The sequence below is a fragment of the Sphaeramia orbicularis genome, chromosome 15 (genome assembly GCF_902148855.1).
Source record: "Sphaeramia orbicularis chromosome 15, fSphaOr1.1, whole genome shotgun sequence".
Classification (NCBI taxonomy): Eukaryota; Metazoa; Chordata; class Actinopteri; order Kurtiformes; family Apogonidae; genus Sphaeramia; species Sphaeramia orbicularis.
Window position 1 is genome coordinate 5,482,956 of NC_043971.1, and position 20,773 is coordinate 5,503,728.

Sequence of the window (20,773 nt, forward strand, 5' to 3'; positions counted from 1 at the left end):
GATTTTCAGCAGTAAGTAGGAACAGCAGCAGGCTTTTAGCAGCACAGCACAAGATTAAAATCCAAATCCTTTTAGAAAAATTAACGTGCAACTGTACTCCACTGTTCTCTGTATATCATGTCAGCGGAGTCTGAGCAATGATCAGAAAAACCTTTCAGCTGCAAAGAAAAGGCTTTGCCTTCAGAAATGTCTCAGCATTTATGGCAGATGACTGATGTGTCTGTTCTCTGTAGAAAGTTGTTACTTATCAGGGGTATGGATCATAAGTCACCGGGCTGAGGAGGCACACGCAGCGTTAATCTGACTGAGCGCTGAGTCACACTTTGATTAAGTGCGTTGCCACATATTTCCAGTATTACCAATAAGGACATCAATAAGTATCTGTAACCCTACGGCGACATTTGGACTAAAAGGACAGAGCAGTTCTGCAGCTGCAGCTGTAATGGTACGGAAATGAACTCCAATCCAGATGTGCTGAAAAAGTGCAGCTACAGGTATCCATCTGTTATATGTCCGTCCATCCATCCATCTGTCTGTCCATCCATCCATCCTTCATATGTCCATCCATCCATCCATCCATCCACCCATCCATCCATCACATGTCTGTCTCTGTCCATCCGTCCATCCATCCATCCATGAAACCCATCCATCCATCATATGTCCATCCATCCATCCATCCATCCATCCATCTATCTGTCCGTCATATGTCCATCCATCCATCCATCCATCCGCCCTGAAGTCTCCTCCTGATTGGACATGTCTGACACACCTCACCAGGGAGGTATCCTGACCATATGACCCACCTCATCTGACTCCATTTTATGGTCACAACTACGCAACTGATTGTATTTTGATCTTTGTTTTTCTTGCTTTTTCCTTGCTTGCTTTTTTTTACTTTGCAAAATAAATTAAAAAGGCACCTATTGTACTATTAAAATGTAACTTCATCCCTGTTCTGTGTCTAACTCCATCCACTGTATAACTCCAGATGTAAATGAAGGTGATGAGTCTGAAAGTCCAGATCCAGATGTGAGACTGGACCAGGTCATGGACATCAACACAACAGAGACTCACAACACACCAAAGCAGAACCATGTGACAGTCTGACAGGCCCACAAAAAAATCAATATCACTTTAACTGTGCACTATATTTAGAATATTTTCTCCTTCTTACCTGACCATCATACAGTTCTTTCCAACAGAGACCTGAAGCCCTGAGGTCGAATGTTATTGTGTGACTTTAGTGTTTTAATCTATCAGTTCAGATACTAATGGAAACCAAACCATCCCATATAATGCAGTGGTTCTGGTGTTGGTTCTGAATAGAGTGATAACAGAGGTTTGACAGATTCTGACTGAAGGACAGCTCAACTGGTGGGTTGTAACGTAAGAGTGGGTTGTGAACTCCTCCTAAGTGGGTCATGAAGTGTTTAAAGTTTTTTTAGTCAGTCACTGATGGTTACCATGGTGAAGCAAAGTTGTGATCAAAAGGAGAGATTTAATGCAAATATAATCTGTGGTGAATTGGACACTGATTTCCAAACACTGACAATAAAAAGTGACAGAAACCCAAGTGTGTGGCAATTCAGGCCTAAAATATCAAAACCAAAAACACTATTTTCCTTTAATAACGTGTTAAAAACAGCCAGCTGTGTAGGTTTTACATATTTCCTGTGCAGTAATGATGTTCACTCAGTTAATTATTAGAGTCATGTGTTTATATTTTGTTGATTGAACATGTCAACGGGTGTACTTTTTATGTGTTAGTTTTGGTTGAATTCTACAAAAGTGGGTCGTAACTTGAAGACCATTAGAAAAAGTTGGCCCTAAAGTCGGACCAGTTGAGAACCACTGAATTAAATAGTCTTTCATCATAATTAAATAATATAAAGCAATTTCAAGTCAAAAACATGTGTTAGTGTTTAGTCCCTCTTTGATAAAATGAACTGGAAATACAGCTGCGGAAAAAATTCTTCGCCCACCCCTTTTTTTCTTCAATTTCTTGTTCATTTTAATACCTGGTACAACTAAAAGTACATTTCTTTGGGCAAATATAATGATAATAACAAGAATAGCTCATAAAAGTTTAATTTCAGAACTGAAATCTATCTATTTTCCTTGTTTTCTTGATAATAACCAAAATCACTTCAGTTCTTACATCAATATCTACGGCATTGTACTGACAAAAACGGTACTTTTAGGCATTCCATGTTTTCTTTTCTGTCTGTTTAAGTCACATGATACACACAGGAGTTAGTACTTTATTGTATTACCATTGTTTCTGATGACTTTTGATGGTCTAATAATTTTTTTCCGTGACTGTATACTTCCTTGGCAAGAGGCAGCAGACATCAATCTACTGTCAAAAATGCTTCTGTATGACGACAAAACAAGGTTCATATTCTATTATGAAACATACACTAGAAATATTAACCTGCATTTTTAGTCTTGCATCTTGTTCTCTAACTAGTTTCTAACATTACAACATTATCTACTCCAGTTCTAATTCTTCGCTCCTCTAATAGTTGTGTTTATTGCCAAGTTTAATAACACTCTATTTGTGGCTACAACCGTAACTGCGGAGAAATGAACTTGAAAAACCATTATTCATTTATCCTTTCCTTGAACCGCTATGATTTCTGGGGTAAATGTACCAAAACCATTTCAAAAACAGACAAAACTACGCAGTGTTCTGAATTCAGCACATGTGCTGGGAGGTTTCATGTGAATTTCCATCCAAAAGGAAGCCACAGATGGACAAGATGCCAATCGCTTGCTGGACAGTGCCTCTGTGCTGCTGGATTTCCTCTCCCTCCATTTTGGCAGGAGATCTATGGCGGTGTGGATGTGTGCTGATATGTTGACGGTATTATTACATCAATTATTTGGCAAGGGGGAGGTCAAAGCCACACCAGCATCCTGTTTCCAGAGAAGCGTGCTTTGTGTCTACCCCCAGGCCACAATTAAGGCGAGCAGGGAGCCCAGATTCAATCACATGCATCACTCCTGTCCAACAGAAACACACTGTTCCAAAGCAGAGACGCGCACATATCAGAAATCATGCCCAAAGCTACACCGCCTGATAACAGAAGCTTCAGGGACCATGTGGCCAGACTGTGACCCCTGTAATTATTCATTAGGCCGGGCCTGTAGATCTTCATCAGGCCTCAGACCGCCCTAAAAGGAATTAGCATGTGAACGAGCGGCATGTGGTGACGGATACGTGGGACGGTTATTGACGGTGCACATACCCTCGGAAGGTGTCTAGAGAGCGCAGACGTGTTGGTTTAGATTTAGCGGCGCTGTTCTCGGCTCCACAGGCATCTGGTGTGTCCTGTAGAAACGATCAGGACAAGAAAAAATAATCAGCACTTTCGCTATACAGTTCAATGGAGCTCACAAAGTTTGGATGAAAATAACTCAGTCCATATGTCGTCATATGGAGTGGTTTTTATATCTTAATACAAGACTATTCAAGCATCTGCTTCTTTGAGAATGTAAATTGGACAGTATGTCCACTCACTCACTCAATCGGCTCAAAGTTTGGACATATTTTCAGTACGGACTACAACTGCTGCTGCTGACAAACAATTATGCCCTACTCGGAGAAATGTTCGTCTGAAGTCTGGACCTTATATTTGCCAATGTTGTGATGTAACTAGTTATAAAATGTAACAAATTAACAGGGAATTAAAACGGGTTGTAGAAATCCACTCAATTTTGGCAAGAATGAATATAAAGATAGCTTTGCAGCACCTGGAGGGTTCAAATTCAAACTGTATGAACTATTAGGGTCCAAATACACAAATAAATGTATTAAAGACTAATAAAAGTAGGTTTAGATAAATATGACCCCTTTAAATAATATTTCTTTTTTTCTTGTTGCATGTACAGTTTAAGGACTCTACACATAGGTCTGTTGATTGCGCTTTACTTGCAGTGATTAATTATGATTAATTATGATTACTTGGTTCATAACTATTTTGAATTCACTCTCAAGAAATGGAAATACAGCTGCTACAGATACTTTAAGAAACGCATACCAGCAGCCAAAAGTACATGAAATGTCCAATGTGAATTGTGCATAAGATTTTCTTTTGTCTAATTGTTCAGAGATGTAAAAATGTTGACAAAACCAGAAACCTGGGTCATCTGTGTGTCATTGTCTACAGTTGAGTTTTTACCAATATATGACTAAACCAAACAATTTTTTTGTTGCATGTACAGTTTAAGGACTCTTCACATAGGTCTGTTGATGATTGTGCTTTACTTGCAGTGATTAATTATGATCACTTGGCATACAGTCGTGGAAAAAATTATTAGAACACCCCTTGTTTTCTTCAATTTCTTGTTCATTTTAATGCCTGGTACAACTAAAGGTACATTTGTTTGGACAAATATAATGATAACAAAAATAGCTCATAGTAGTTTAATGTCAGAGCTGATATCTAACCATTTTCCATGTTTTCTTGACAATAACCAAAATCACTTCAGTTCTTCCATCAATAGCTGTAGCATTGTACTGACAAAAACAGTGCTTTTAGACATTCCATGTTTTCTTTTCTTTCTGTTTTAGTCACATGATACACACAGGAGTTAGTACTTGATTGCATAACCACTGGTTTTGATGACTTTTGATGGTCTAATAATTTTTTCCGTGACTGTATAGTGCATGTTTTAAATGATAAACTGAGACATAATGTTGTTAAAATTGCACATTTTTCCTTAGGAATTTCAGGTTGTTCATTTTATTCACTTTTTTTAATGGATAGTTTGTAGATGTAAACATTTTCCTTAATGTAATTTTACTTGTTTCATTCCAAAACATAGATTTATAAGTGATTGTGTTATTATTATTGTTATGTAACTCTTTGTAGTTACAAACTCCAATCTCCAAAATTGTAACAATACAACACCTGTTATTGAATGTTTTGTGCTTTCTGTACATCGTAATGCACATGTGTAAATAACTGACTTTTGATGGTTTAATAATTTTTTCCGCGACTGTATAACTATTTTTAATTCACTCTCTAGAAGTGGAAATACAGCAGCTACAGATACTTTAAGAAACTTGTACCAGCAGCCAAAAGTACATGAAATGTCCGATGTGAATTATGCGTAAGATTTTCTTTTGTCTAATTGTTCAGAGATGTAAAAATGTTGACAAAAGCAGAAACCACGGGTCATAACTGCGACCGTCTCCATGTCCTGGGTCATCTCAGTGCTGTGACGACGCCTCGTCTTCCTTCCCTCTGTGAAGGAGGCATTCAGGCGGCTCTGGCCTTCTGCCCTCTCAGTTGGATTAGCCCGACTCACTGGCCTCCATGCAGCCCTTTAAAGAGCCAGAGCAGGAAGACACCAGCCCTAATACGCTTTGATGGATCTGCATGCCATCCGGACGGCATATGGAAGACAGAGACATGAGAGGAGCTATTCATGCTCACCAAAAACACACAGCAGCTCCTGCCATCAAACCAGATGATTGGACGGATACAGCGCTCTATCTCTCCCGTGTAAATCTGCAGCACAACTGGCTCTGCTAACATTTGTATCAATCATTCCATTAGTGCCTCCCAAACGGCTCGATGACTGGAGTCTCTGAGCAATTTTGGGATGCATCTCAGTCCGCAACGTTGGCCAGTGGAAATAAAACTTTGTGGCTGTTGGATCGGGGTAACGTTAATGTTTAATCACAGAAAAGCTGAAAAGTCAGACATATTTTCAATGAAGACATAAAGTTCTCTATATGATTCAACTCCTTCATGAGTTAATTTATCAAACAAACAACCTAGAAGTAATTTTTTAGCTTCCATCATAATATTATTTATGTATACCGTACTATGTCCTGTTTCAACATTCTGTTAGTTGATTTAGTAAAGTTCAAATAACCACACATATGCATTTGTCTCTGTATTAGATCCAATCTGATACATGCGAAGTAAGAACAGCAGGAAAAACTAAAGTATCAGGGAAAAAAACATGTCTTTAACCCTTTTGTTCGGACAGTATGAGATTTATGGCATTAATTTTCTGCTGTTTCACACCAGGTTCGATTCAACAGATGTCAGATGTTCCTATCTATTTGTGCTGCTTCTTGTCATGGGGTCAGAGGTCACACTAAATAGAGACTTTACCCTTTACAACATATTTAGTATTTAGGTTTCTTTGTGTCTTTTAAGGCTGTGCATATGTTTGATGTATTCTCTTGTTGTATTTGAAGGAAAGAGAATGAGAAATAAATATGTACGATGATTTCAGCCCTGCAAAAACTAAGGTAAGATAAGATAAGATAAGCCTTTATTAGTCCCACAAGGGGAAATTCCAGGTTTATAGCACCAAAGCGCAAAAGAAGTGCAAAATCAAATATAAAGACAAATCAAGAAAGCTATATATACTATTTACAGCTCTGCACATGCTAATCATGCCACAGGTACAACTCTAAAGGTGGAATTAGACTTTCTGATTATTTCACTGTTGTAGTTTTCAGTTTTGTACCAAACAGGCTGGGTCGGTGCCTGTAGCTTTAAATGCAAATGAGTTGCTGGTGACCACGCCCCTCTCCCATTGGTGCCAAGGATATCCTCATGCCAGGATGGTTTTAGCGGTTCTGGAGGACTAGTTTATGGCAGTTAAAATTGTGTATTAAAAAGGTTAATTTCAGGTCATGTTTCTGGAAAGTGGCTGTGTACATTTCTGGTAAATTCTGATACTTAAATGTTATTTCAAAGACTTTAACTTTTTGATATTATGTCCCTTTTGACATTTGACCTTCGCACCAGAATTGCTTTTGTCCACACATCCAGTTTACTGTCAGAATAATAACACATAAGAACAAAAATTCCCAATAAAAACACAGTCCCAAAACATGGACCCAAAACATCTGAATTATTTTCATGGTTCATGCATGAAAGGGTTAAATATCAGAGCAGATTTCATATACAAACCAAAATACTGACACACATCAGCCGTAATAAAAATTACTGGATCAACAATACATTTGGAAGATTTTGAGTCTTGTTTCCAGGATTGTAGTGACAGTGATCAGAATACCACTTCAGTACTGATGTGATTAAAATCTTTTGATTGGTTTAGGATTGATTCTGGTCTAATCAATCATATTGTGCATTTGCTTCATCTCAGTGCATTTATTGAGTTATTAATCTAATGCACAGAGGCAGCAGTTTACTTACATTATCCAGTGAGTACTGAATGCTTTGGCAGCAAACGGTCTTAATAAATTTTGATGTACAACGCCTCCTGTAAATGGGACACAAGTTTGGTCGGCCTGGTTCTGATGGAAAAGTAATCAATGAGAGATGCTCTTTCCACTGAGGATGATGGAAGACACATGCAGGTACCTGTAAACGTATGGTGCAACGACGAATAAGGCAGCAATGAAGGCCAGGAGGAGAGCTGCCACCAGAAGAGCTGTGAAGGAAGAGGACATAAGGGCGAAGTCAAGGGAAGGTTAACATCTGGTCAAAAAATGTTATTACAATAATCTACACTAAACTTATATTTTTGGGTAGGTAATTACTTATACTTCCAGGAAAATGTATTTTGAAATAAGAAAAAAATTGTGCAAAAAAAAATGTGAGTGAATGTTTGGAAAGTGACAAAGTTTTCCGCTGTCATTCTGGGTTCATTTTTTAAACTCTCATAAATAAACTAAATTTATTCCAAATACATTGATATTTGACTATTATATTATTTATGTCATATTATAAACACAGTGTTTAAAATTAATAAATGTATATATCTACACAAAATACATTTGAATATAATGTTAATATTATTTGTATGTTGCAAATATTGTAAAAAAAAAAAAATGTATATGGCATTGATAATTGAAATAAAAATGTTTAATTTGATATTTACTTCTGCTGTCCATCTGTGACACTGCCATTTGTCAAAAGTCTAGCTATTTAGGTGTGCTAAAATATTTTTTCCTCTAACCAATTATTAGGTTGTAAAATAGAGGGTTTAAGGTACACACCGAATACATTTTAGGACGAAAATGTCATAGGAACTTCACTTTTGAAAACTTTGTAATTCTTGCAAAAAATAGAAGTTAATTTTTTGTCCATCTGTGATGCAGTAGTTTTTGAAAATTTTCATTTCAAAATATTTGAAACTAAATTTTGCCCTTTGAGTATGTTTAAGATGGCATTTAGACCTTTCCAATTATGTGTAATATTTGTCTTAAACTTGTCCGGTTCAAAAATTATGAATCAAAAAGTAGTGGACTGTCCGTCTGTGACACCTTTGACCTCGCCCATAAACTTTATAATCTGTTCACACTAACAGTCAGAGTCAACTCAAAAATGATCATTAAGTCAGAGGGACGATCACAAGCTGACACCAGGGTTTTTTCTATAATTACAAGGATAAAGTGTGTAAGTGCCAGGTAGTATTTCTTTTATCATATCAGGGGAGGAGTCATGTGAGGGGGGTACCTACGTAACCGAAGTAGTAAAATCAGATGTTTTAACCTGTTGAATGAATGAACTGAGAGGGTGAGGGGGGAAGGTCCTACTTTGCTGACCGCCGCCAAAAAGTCTTGGACGTTTTTAGATATTGCTGGATTATTTCACTGCTTGTTTTTAGCCTTAATAAATGTATGGAACGACATTCCTCTGGAGCTCAGTTTTTATTGTGTAGCAGTGCGTCCGGCAGGTAAAGATTCTTTTTTCCCTCGCTTAGCCTCTCTGCGAGTCCATCATTGTTTTATTAAAAGTCGCTCAACAAGATGCAACATGCAAGACAAATTAATGTCGTTGCAAGATCAGTTATGTGTGTTATGCACTGCTCTACACAATAACAGGTCATATTTTCTATGCATTATTGATTTATCCATGTATACTGAACTCTCTTGGGAAGTTTTAATGTTGGGAAGACAATTTATGACACAAAATAAAAATAATGGATCCCCTTTGTATGCATTAAAAACAAAGACAGGAGCTTGTTTTGAAAATGTAAGGAGTAGAAAGTAGCAGTTGTAGTAACAGTTCTGGCAGCTTCGTTCCCCAGTGGATGAAGTATTTTGTGTTACGTCATAGCCCTCCTGTCTGGTTGTCCATGTCAGGAGGTTTCTACAGTAGACGTCTATCAGAATAGGATCTGACTGGAGATAAAAGGTCAGATTACCGTCCTAAGTGTGCGCTTTAGTCGCCTCTGAACTCCCCTGTGGCTCTCTGTCAGTCAACCAGTGTCAAAGGGGATCCCTCAAGTGACAAACAAGAACCTAATGGAAAAATCTTGGTCAATCCATCACACGACAATCACTCTGGGTAATCTAACGCTGCAGGCATCCAAAAAGAATAATGTAAGGCTGTAGTGGAACAGGGACAGGAAAACAAAGAGCTGGAGGGCTGGAGGGCATCCCAGACAGGAGGGGGGGTCAAGATAATGTCAAACATGAGGAAAGGGCATGGATACTGAAGCCAACATGTCTTTCATTTGCCACATGAATCATTTATCCAGAGCAAATAATAAAGAGCGGATTCACTTCTGTTCAGATTTATCAAGTCTTTACAACTACATCATCATCAAGGCAGCAGAGAAACAAGTATTCAGGTCCTTTACTGGAGTAGAAGTACTAATAACAATGTAAAAATGCATCATTACAACTTCTAAATCTATATAATTATTATCAGCAAGTTTAACTGTCATAAAAGGCATTCATGCTCATTTATGTAATTTTATGTTTGTTTACATGTCTTACGTATATAATTTATTTTTTGTGACTTTGTTTAATGGGTAGGAACTTTGTTCGCGGTCTGTGTTGCACAGGGACACTTTTAGTTGTCACAGCATTTTTGAGACCATGAAGACCATAATGTGACATTTTTGCTACACTTACCGGATGGTATAAATTACTTCTGTCAGATAGAATAAATGATTTCAATAAGACAAACCGCTATTTGTCTTCCTATACTTCAAAAGGATTTTGCATCGTTCATTTCCCGGAAGGAGTTTGTGTTTGCCGTTTTCACCCCCTTTTGGTTTTGTGCAGCCAGTGAGGTACATTTATTTATGTTATTTTGTGTTGCACATATTGGTTTCAGTCAATGTGTATGTGTGTTTTATTCTGTACTTATGTGTGTATTGCTTAGTTTGATGGTGGATTTACCGGTGTTAAGGTCAGACGAATAAATCTATCAGTAACGAAGAACTTTGGCGTGGTATATTTCCTGGAGGGAGTGAAAGCAAGTGTAAGGAAATTGAGTGGATTTCAACAATCCGTTTTAATTCCTGCTTAATTTGTTACGTCTATAACTAGTTACGTCACGACATTTGCACATATAAGGTCAAGACTTCCAGCGAACATTTCTCCAAGTACGACATAATTGTTTGTCAACAGCAGCGGTTGTAGTCCATACTGAAAATATGTCCAAACTTCGAGCCGATTACCTAAAATGTTCAGCTGTTGGTTGTATTAACGAACACAAGTGGCTGAACGGGACAACAACCTGGTGGGGCGGAGCGTGAAGTGGCTCATGTGCATTTAAAGGGCCAGCCTTTCTGGTGTCATTACTCAGAAATAGGGCTGAAGATGGACCTGTGGAGTTGAATCAATGAAGAATTCAGACCCAAGTAGAGCATTTACAGTTTATGGAGACCACAGGGAAATGTCTGAAAATGAAGAATTCCATTTTAAAAAAGCAAAATATCACTCCTTTTAACAAAACATGCCTCAAATTTTGCATTTCTCACAACTAAAACTCAATGAAGTTAATTAACCCAATATATTCTCCATCCCTTCCGTAAAATCCTCATATTTGTCATGCCACTGTCACTGTCCTGTGAGAACCTTGTATCTAAAAAGTCAGAAAAACAGGCTGTTTTCAGCTTTGCGACAATGTCTTTCCCATTAAATCCATTTTTAAAACAGTACCTTACAAGCCAATAGTATATTTACCCAGGACAATGTGCATGATAATGTTCCTAAAAGAGTGACATTAACAACCCTCTGTTATGATACTTTACAAGCCTCTGATATGATGCATTACACTTCCCATCTGCCAGCTCTGTCAAGTATGAACACATTTGGAGTTTTCCCAGAACAGAGAGAGCAGGAAAAACTAGAATTTTAAAGTAACTGAAGCTGTCAGATTGTGTGGAGTAAATCGCCATCACCAATCGTACAATCGATGTAGTTAGTTGATGCTCCATTTCACTGTAAATTACCAAAACACTTACATTTACCCTCACATCGTTGCTTAGTCACCAACACCTGCCATGTTCAGACGTCACTGAGACATTTTACAGCTGTGATACTGAATATGAAGGTATAACACATGAGCTCAGGAGATATCATTACGGTGTTGTTGCATCAAAGCAGAGATAACACAGAGGCGGTACACACACTGTTTGTCTTTAGTGGAAAAACAAACACAAAGAATCCATTTTAACCCGGGCTGAATCCACACTATGACATCCACTCTCAACAAAGAGTGGTCATTTAATCACCTCTGAAGAAGTCACGGCATCTCTGGCGTCCACATCATAAAAACACCATAAAGCTCTCAGTGTGTGAAGCCAAGCAGCCAGCAACACTAGAGCACTATTAGTTAATGTCAAAATAAAAACCAAGGGCGCCTTCTCCAAACTAATAGAGGAGGTTCAGCTCATTGATGTGTTTGCTAAAGTCAAACTGAACACTTAACTTACAGTCGATATTGTGATTTTCTTTGTAAGAATTAAGGCCGTAGCAGGTGGCTTGTGGTTTGTTGTACAATGCAGAATACTTTACTAACATGATTAAAGGCTGGATCTGATAGCAGCTGCACAGAAACATATCCTTGAAGAATACCGCATCCAACAAATGACCTCATGAAGCCCCGAAGCCAATCAATCAGAGACGCTGAAGTAAACTTTGAAATTCCCTAGCAGGGCAACTCTAACCTATGTTCAGCTGCTGACCAGACCATTACTTAAGCTGAGCAAGTCCTATGGGGAGTTTGTATAATCACCGGTCTGTGGAGCTAATGGAAGCTCATCATACTGTGAGGGGTGCAGTCACACTGACCATATATCTGCTCACATAATGGCTACTTGGCCTTAAAAGTCTGATCTACAACATAATCTGCAATATTGTTAAGTAGAGTGTACATTATGGAGAGAGACGCTTTCAAAATCCCATTACGCCCTAATCCTTCCACACTCCCTAATGTATTACCCACAATCCTCCACGCATGGAGCCAGGCCTTCAAAACAAACAGAAAAGCTTTTCTTTTATCCCTTTTTAAGAAAGCATGTCTTATCTGATCAATACACATCATGTCCCATGAGATGGATGAAAATTACTTCTCGGTGGATGTGGACGAGCCGAGTGATTCTCCTCCTCTTTGCTGACTCAATTAAGATCAGAGGGGATCACGGCTTGGCCTCGGCGTGGACGCAGGTTCATTAAGTCTCCAAGCCACATTTCAGTCAGTTCTATGCAAATTATTTATCAAACGTAAGGTTCAGTACGACACGCTGTCAGTCATGGCCGTGGACACATTAGTACAGTCCTGGGGTTTAATTCTTAACTGGGATTTTGTAAGATACTTAATGTCTTGTGCCTCTGCATTTACTTATTTATTGTAATTTCACATGTAAGGCTTATTCTGTGCCTTTTACCTGGACCTTCACTCTGTAATAAACTTTGATTGATTACTGAATGTTCTCATCCTGTATTCTTCTGGGACCATGGTAAATGGAACTGTAAAACACCACATTGTAAAGATATGGAAGACCAGCTTTTCAGCCGTAAAAAAAGCCTGTAATGACATATATGTAAGAATCTAGCGACGTTGTATATATTTAATGTGTTACTGCATGCATAGTTCAGTGTGGATTCACTAAAGGTGATAAATAAATGTACATGTTCTTCATAAAACCTGCAAAAGATGTAAAACGTGAAATATACTAAGATCTATGTGCTTTTCTATTCATTTGATTACATATGAAAAACAGGGATTTCTCCATCATTACAAGCCTTAGATCTAACACCCAAGTTATTTTGGGAACCACCTAAGCAAAAAAAAAAAAAAAAAAAAAAATCAATGTGGAGAGCTTCAAAACTAACTAAAGGGATGCTTCACAGACCTAATGGTAGCAGCTCAGTGGCCTTGTTCTGCAAGTTCAGTGCATGAAGTTCATTTTTCAATCTACTCTAGATTTTCCTCCTTCTGTGCACAGGTAAAAGATATGAAATTACTTTGTTATTAAGTGAAAAATTCCAGAGAGATATATATACTGTATATCCAGAAAACTGAATTGTTCTAAATGCGTATCTTGTGTTTAAAGTGCATTCTGACTGAAATCAAGTTAATAACAGGTTCAAGAGCTTTTATGACAAAGGTTAAGAGCTTGATAAAAGTGAAGAGGTATATTTTAGTTAATTGTATCATATATTTTTTCATTTATTTTATTGTACAGTGTATGTAGTGTTAGACTGGTTCAGTGAGTTTTTTTTTCATAACTGTCCTTTCTAGTCTATGTCTTTATTAGTTTTGCTTTGTTGCTGTGGTTTTTAACTGTTGTTTGAATGCTTCTATTCTGTGTACCTGCAGTGGAATGGGAAATAAATCCATCTGTTGACTCTATATGTAGATCATTACTTTTCATTTTCTAAATATTGTTCCATTCTGCAGAACATTTGCTCAAACAGCTTAATCTGTCAACTGACAAGTTATTTATTCATTCTTTTAATCAAATATGCCAAACCCAAAAAGCTACCAGCAACCAAAAGTATCTAATGACCTAAAATATTTAATACCTGTTGATCCACTAATCCTATAAATCCATGTAAATAACTGGTGTAAAATACAGATTATCATCTCTTTATGGTCATCACATATGACCAATTTGGACCAATTTAGTTACCATGAAAACACTGTCATCTTCTACAACATTGATTCACCAGTAAAACGCATGGAGTTGGATCAGTGACAATGGATGCAGATGCTCGTTTTTACATTTAGCTATTGACATCTTCACTGAAAAAGTCACTTTTTCTTCAGTTTTCTCTGTTTTTGATAGAATAAATCTCTACTTTAATCAGAGCTTTTATAAACATCTACATGATTAGTAAATTAAATATAAGAAAATATCTGATTTTCACTGAAAAACTGTACAATGCAGAGGACACTTTTAAAATAAGTGGTGATAAATCACTAAAGAAAAGTTAAATATAGAGAAAAAAAAACCTAATTTAGAACTGCCACAAAAAGTAGCACTGGGTCTTCATGGGTTAATTCAGCAACAAACCAGTTTTCAATGCAATGTCTTAAATTTGTACCTTTTTGTATCCTAATGTTCCTAACTTCATAAGTGTTTTCCCCATATGTAATTGTTTTTCATTTTTAATCACATTAAAGCCCCTCTAAGGATGGGTGTCACAAATCTACATTTGCTCTAAACATTATGATTCTTGCCTTGAAGGAGTGTCTATCTGACAATACTCTATCAGTCCCAATCAAATAAACCACAAATAAATAAATAAACTGTCAACTGCATTGTCAGAGATTTCAATAAATGAAGCCAGACTCATACTCTCAGCTGATATCAGCGTTGTGCACTCACGTAGGTATGCACTGTGTGGTTGTTTATCCACAGTGTGAATGCAGCTGGTTTCACCAGGACCCTCTGACATCTGGATCCAAACTGAGTAATGACCTCCTTCTTCATATGTCTGAGTCCACCTGCAGCCAAACACACAGTTTGCTTAAAGGCACATCAAACATAAGCCAGGATTTCCCTACTATTACTGTTAAGGCTAAGGGCTGTTTTGGAGACAACCTATACTGAATTCAGTGAAGGCTGACAGATCTAGTCCGTTTTTTTATGTTGGTTTTTTTTTCCATCTTCTGTAGCCTTGCAAAATTTGCATATTCAGATCAATTGATAATAATAGTGGAAAAGGATATGAAGTTTTATGTTTCTGCTAAATAAATTGATTTTCTTTCTCCATTTAAGTGTTGAATGAACTCAAAGAAGATGCTAGAACCCAGAGAGTACCTAAACCTTCTGAGAACCCTCTAAACATTCACAAAATGATTTTTCACATTTGTCACTGCTCCTGTTTATAAGTGACAAAATAGAAATATACAAAAAATAACAGGTTGGCACATATGTAACATCATTTACTTGAGAAATGGGATAAAGTAAAACAAAAACAATAACAACAACAACAAAACAAATGTGAACAAAAAATGAAAATTAAACAAGCGTACTGATGCAGGGTGTATTTACATATAGTTAGATAGTTATAGTATATCTCAGCTATATATTATCCATAAGGTTAAAGAGGTAAACAGACTTATCACTGTAAAAATCTGATTTTAGATCAGTCAGTGCTCTTTCCTCCATATTTTCTTCACTGGAGAAGCTCAAGAGCACCCCCTAGTGTGTGTAGACCTGAAGTGTCCCATCTGTCCAAAGACCATCTCCAGTTTCAGACCCAAAAACATGCATTACACGTCTCTATTGATCCACTGGTGGGATGACATACTAGCTATCACTTGGAGTGTTTTTTCAAAGGGGAAAAGGAAATCAATATCAGCACAGTCTGGTTAGAGACCTCAGCATTGATCTAAGAAGCTGAAGACGGGGGCCACTGAGAAGACGAGAAAAAGAAAAGCAGCAGAGGCTCGTCATGTTGCATCTGAATCCAAGGCATCGTGTTTCCAGGTGACCCCGAAATGGAAAGCATCCTGTCAACCCTGATTGTTCACAAACACAACAAAGTCCCCCCCACTTAACATCCCTGGTGAGGTCTCCAGCAGGTTCGAGGCTTTAATGAGCCCTTTTCATCAATATCGGAATGTCAGGTCTTATTAACCCCAAAAAGGGTCCTGATCAATATTCAGCGAGGTATTTTAAAGGAGGGCATCAGTCAGGTCCAGAAACAGGTCAGGATTACTCCCCCAGCCCTGTAAATAATCTCCAGGCTGCTGAGGTAATCATCGGATGCCACCACGCTACAGTATTTTATGTCTGGAGACAAGAGCAGTGCACTCCCACAGAGTAAACAGGAAACAAATCAGCTGTTTTAAGCCTGTGGACTGGAGGTTAAATTAACAACTACTTAGGGTCACTTTACTCACGAAGGATTAAAGGACCATATACATATAGAGGGGTCTATATATATATAAATAATTATGTTTACATTAGTGTATAATCACCTTAAATTAAGAATGATTATGTTTTTTACTTTAGTAAAAGCTTTTTATATGATATAGCTAGAGAGACTTCAATTCACTGTCTGCCATCTTTCTAAAACAGATTAGAACAGATGTTTTGGTTTGTTTTTTTTGTTTCTTCCTTAATGAACCTATAATTAAAATCTAATACTGTCACCTGTAAAAATTGAACAGAGCAACTATTACTATTTGGAGCCAGGAATAATCATACTCAGACAACGAGGTGGCAAACTTTATCAGACATTTGCATCATTTGACAGTCTTGTTAGTAATGTTGGGTGATCTCACATTTGTAGATTGTGATTGAGTTTGCCATTTGAATTATTCTGCAGAAGGATCATACAGACTGTGCCATTAAAAAAAATAAATAACAGCACTGTTAAAACTTTCCTTTTCCTCTGATGTTGGTTTTAAATGTCCAATTTAAAGCTGGATTAATAAAGTCATTACCTGCAGAGAGTTGCATTCCCTGTTTCCACATGTAGAGTCAGAGTGAATCTGGTGCTGATCACCACAGATTCACTGTTGTTGCCTCCAACACTGGTGATACGCAGGAACACACACTGAAAAGTAAAAACAAGTGAAACACTGATTTAATGCACCTCACACTGTTAAGTTTAGGACGTGAAATCAGAAACTGAAAATCTGCAGAACTGATATTAAAAAAAAAAAAAACTGTTGGAAATTAAAACCACCCTTTGTCTTCTCACCCCACAAATATATTCCTTTACAGAGCATTGATTTCCTTAATGAGAGCAGCTTTATCTGTGTGTATTAATTCTCTGTATTCTTCTTAGAAGTGGAACTGCATCAGGTCCCTTGGGTACAAAAAGGCCTCAAATAAACACTGTAAATAGACTGAATCATTTAAGTGAGTCATTTAACTGCTGTACTGCCTCATCAGCAGCTAAACTCAGAGTTCAGTACAAAAACAAATCCTGTTTAAGGATTATATCCAGTGTGTGCTGTAATTTTCTGTTAATACTTTTCTCTGTAATGTCATGTAAATTAACACAGTCATGTGGAGATAGTTAGTGCTAACAAGCTAGCTAACAGTCAAAAAAATCTAAAATTGGCAAATTCTTTCAGCATATTTTATAATTTAAAAAACTGATAAAGCAAAAACGTTTTCATTTTATGGTAGTTTTAACTGAATTTGCGTAGCTTGACTATTCTTACGACAACAGGCTGAATTGATGGATGTTAGTTAGCTTAGCATCCCTACCTTTCAATAAAGGGTTAATTAGATGGCTGTTAGCTAGCTAAGCCTCGATAGCTACCTTACGCAAAAGGCTAATTTAACAGCTAGATAGCTTAGCTTTACTACCTTTCAGTGTCTTTACTGCAAAAGTTAGTTTGATATCTAGTTAGCTAAGCGTCACCCTTTTCGGATTGTCTAATTTGACAGCTACTTCGCATAGCTTCATTACCTTTATTTAAAAGGCTGGTTTGGCATCTAGTTAGCTTACACTCATTTTTCACACAATGCATAGTTTGGCAGCTAATTAGCATAATGCTAACTCAACTGTTGGTATAGTTTCATGACCCAACTCTTGGCAGAGCATATTTCAAGTTCAACCATAGGATTATTTGCTATTTTTCCCCTTTCAGTTATTTATATGACAAATGTTGAAAGAGACGGGGTGAGTTAAATTTACCATTATATATATAATATATATACACATCAGTATTGATCTACCTATTTTAGGTCAATTTTATCAATAACTTGGAATTATGTTATTGTTTTTTGTTTTGTTTTTAAAATATGGTTATATTGAATAATACATTAAGTGCTTTGTAAAGATGGGGTGCTAATTTGGTAATAGTTTGTATAAACAGTGGATTTTCTTTACCTTGTAACAGTAATCGGAGGTGTAGGAGATCTGCATTAATTCTGGAAGCTGGTTGTGAAACGTTAACAAAGCCTGGTCTGTCTTCAGAGCAGGTCCTGTTCAGTTCAAAACAATAGAGATTTACAACAAAGTTTTATGCACATTATAAAACAGATGGTGAGACAGCAGATGGGTGGATCAGATCATCATAATCAAGATCAAAATGCTGATTATCAACAGTTTTCAGTCTAGAAAACCAAACAGAGAAAGCACATTATGTTTATACTGAGAAACAAAAGTGACAAAACAGTGACAAAACAATTTCTGCTGATCCAGATCCAAACACCCACCTTGTTCAATGTTTCCTCCATGGCAGCTTCTCAGAAGAATGACCAAAGTCAGACCTGCTCGTAGAAAGCCCACAGGCTCCATGTCAGTGTCTGAAATGACTTACTCTGCTCATCTTTATAACACTTCTACTGGTGTAAAAAGTGGGCAAAGGGCAGGAAACATGCGTGGTTGACAGCTCAACAACAACACATTGGTGCAAACCTTGAAGTACATTGGGGAAGAATTATTTAATACTAACTGTCCTGACTGAAATTAGAATAAAAGCAGACAACTGACAAGATTATTTAGATTAGATATGGACATTACAGTAGCACTGAGAGTCTAATCTACAGTCTAATTAAGCACAAAGGTCAGATTCCTTTTGCTTTTAGAAACTTGAGCTTCATAAGGACATTTTTACATTCTTACCTCAACTTTTTCTGATCTAATGAGCTTATACGAGCTACATCCAATTCTGCAAATGTTTGCAATTTCGTAAAAGAGTGTAAACAATACAGTATGTTTGCCAGGGATTTCCAAATCTGTATTTAGTTTAGCACTAACAGGTTTAGATCAGCTGGTGGTTCCTTTGTCACTGGAAAACTAATGTTAGACCTGAATATAGTGAATGGGTTAACTTGATGACAGAGAATGCATCATCAGAACTAATGATAGCTACATAATGGAAAAGAATCACATTTGAGGGATTTTTGTCTTTATTAGAGGGGAAAATGTTCAATAACAGTTAAAAACAAAACAAAAAGAAGAAATAAATAATGGATCAGTAAATAAAAATAATTCTTTACAGAAGTTTACATCATTTATTTTTGTTTTTCTAATCAATTTTTTTTTTTCCAAGGCTCTTTCTGTCTCATTCCATTTATTTGGTATATCTAATACGTGATTTTCTCCATCTTTAATGTTTTCCCTCGTTAATTAGATCTCCACTTAAATAGAAGCTCATTTTGTCCTGACTAATGGCTCCAGTGTAGTTGTGTTGAACAGGTTTCACTACAATGACTGTAATATGACTTTGTTGTGGATTGCTAACTAACTGTGCTAACTGTTAACATTAGCTAACCTCTGACCCCTCAGGCTTCTGCAGCTCCACCCCTTTTGTCCAAATATGGTCAAATTGCAAATTATTAATGGCAGTTCAAAAACCAATGGGTGACATCACAGTTCCTCATTTGACTAATTCTATGCAGTCTATCGCATAAATGAACAAATAACTAAGTATTGCATGTATAGATGTGTGCAGGTGTACGTGTATAAAGGATTTACACTACTTTGTGGTGATTTCTTTGCATTAAATATTACTTTGTCTTTTTAATCTTCTCTCATGTCCAGATCTGTTACAGGAATCATTTGCTATAATTCTAATCAAATTTTTTTTCCACAAAATTATTGTACATTTCATTATTTTGATTCATGAGTTGTAAAACCATCTGTGGAAAAAATCTATACTTCATCAGTTGTTGACATTCTGTTTGACACAACTGGTGGAATAGGTTCATTCATCATGTTTGTTCAGGTCATTTATGCAGTTTTATGAACTTTTAAGCATTTGCTGAATGTCATATGAGTCCGTTGGATTAAAAAACATGATGTGAATGTAGCAACGTCCTTGTATCAGGCCAAAGAACTTTTTCTTTGTTTCCTTCTTTGTTTCCCCTCCCTCCATTTCCTTCTTTTCTTTTCTTTTCTTTTCTTTCTCTCTTTCTTTCCTGCTCTCCTTTTCTTATTTTCTCCTTCCTTTCTTTTAATGTCGTCTTGTCATCCTCTTTTCTCTTTAATCTTATTTAATGACAATGAAGGACACAAAAGGAATGTTGTAATTCTCTACAGGTATAATATAATACAGGTAATAGAGGCACAGGATATTATGGGTTGATTGTCTTTAGCTGTTGTTTAACACTGGTCCCATAGTGTTAATATTCACATTTAAAGGCCAGTCTAACATCTTTAATTCACCCAAAAGCTCCGTTCTCATTTCCCAACCAGTCACTTGTCACATCCTGTGCCTGTTTTCATTTTCATTACTTGCTTCATTTCGCTGAGCACAGGCTGTGACAGATGAGTTCATGGGGGGCATCTCTTAGGGAGCAGCTCATTAACCTTTGACATGAACTGCATTCGACCGCAGCTTTAAATCTGCTGTCCTGTTGTGCACAGATTAACAGTGGACTACCATCCTGAAGGTTATGTCCGTGTGTATGTTCCACAAACTGCTGAACAAAAGGTGTGTGTTAGCCTTTCATCACACAACAAACCACACCGGGCTTTGTGTTGATTCCTGGTACAATAACCGGCCTCAGGCGTGCCTTGTGCAACAGGCGCTGGTTTATGATTAACCCCATGTTGACAGGAAGCTGACTAACCTATCAGCTTTGAGTATTTCTGTTCAGGCTTTGTCAG

The 20,773-nt window shown here is 37.1% G+C and overlaps 1 protein-coding gene across 1 annotated transcript in view; it reads right to left on the bottom strand.

Annotated features, from left to right (window-relative positions):
- Positions 1-15,867, bottom strand: part of LOC115434353 (heparan-alpha-glucosaminide N-acetyltransferase) — a 65,303-nt gene extending 49,436 nt beyond the window's left edge. The window contains exons 1-5 of the mRNA XM_030156264.1: positions 15,409-15,867; positions 14,575-14,693; positions 7,359-7,428; positions 7,191-7,257; positions 3,252-3,334 (exon numbers count right to left, since the gene is read on the bottom strand). Of these exons, the coding sequence (XP_030012124.1) occupies positions 3,252-3,334; positions 7,191-7,257; positions 7,359-7,428; positions 14,575-14,693; positions 15,409-15,461 (392 nt within the window). The 5' untranslated portion in view covers positions 15,462-15,867. The remainder of the gene's footprint in view (positions 1-3,251; positions 3,335-7,190; positions 7,258-7,358; positions 7,429-14,574; positions 14,694-15,408) is intronic.
- Positions 15,868-20,773: the final 4,906 nt, after the last annotated feature.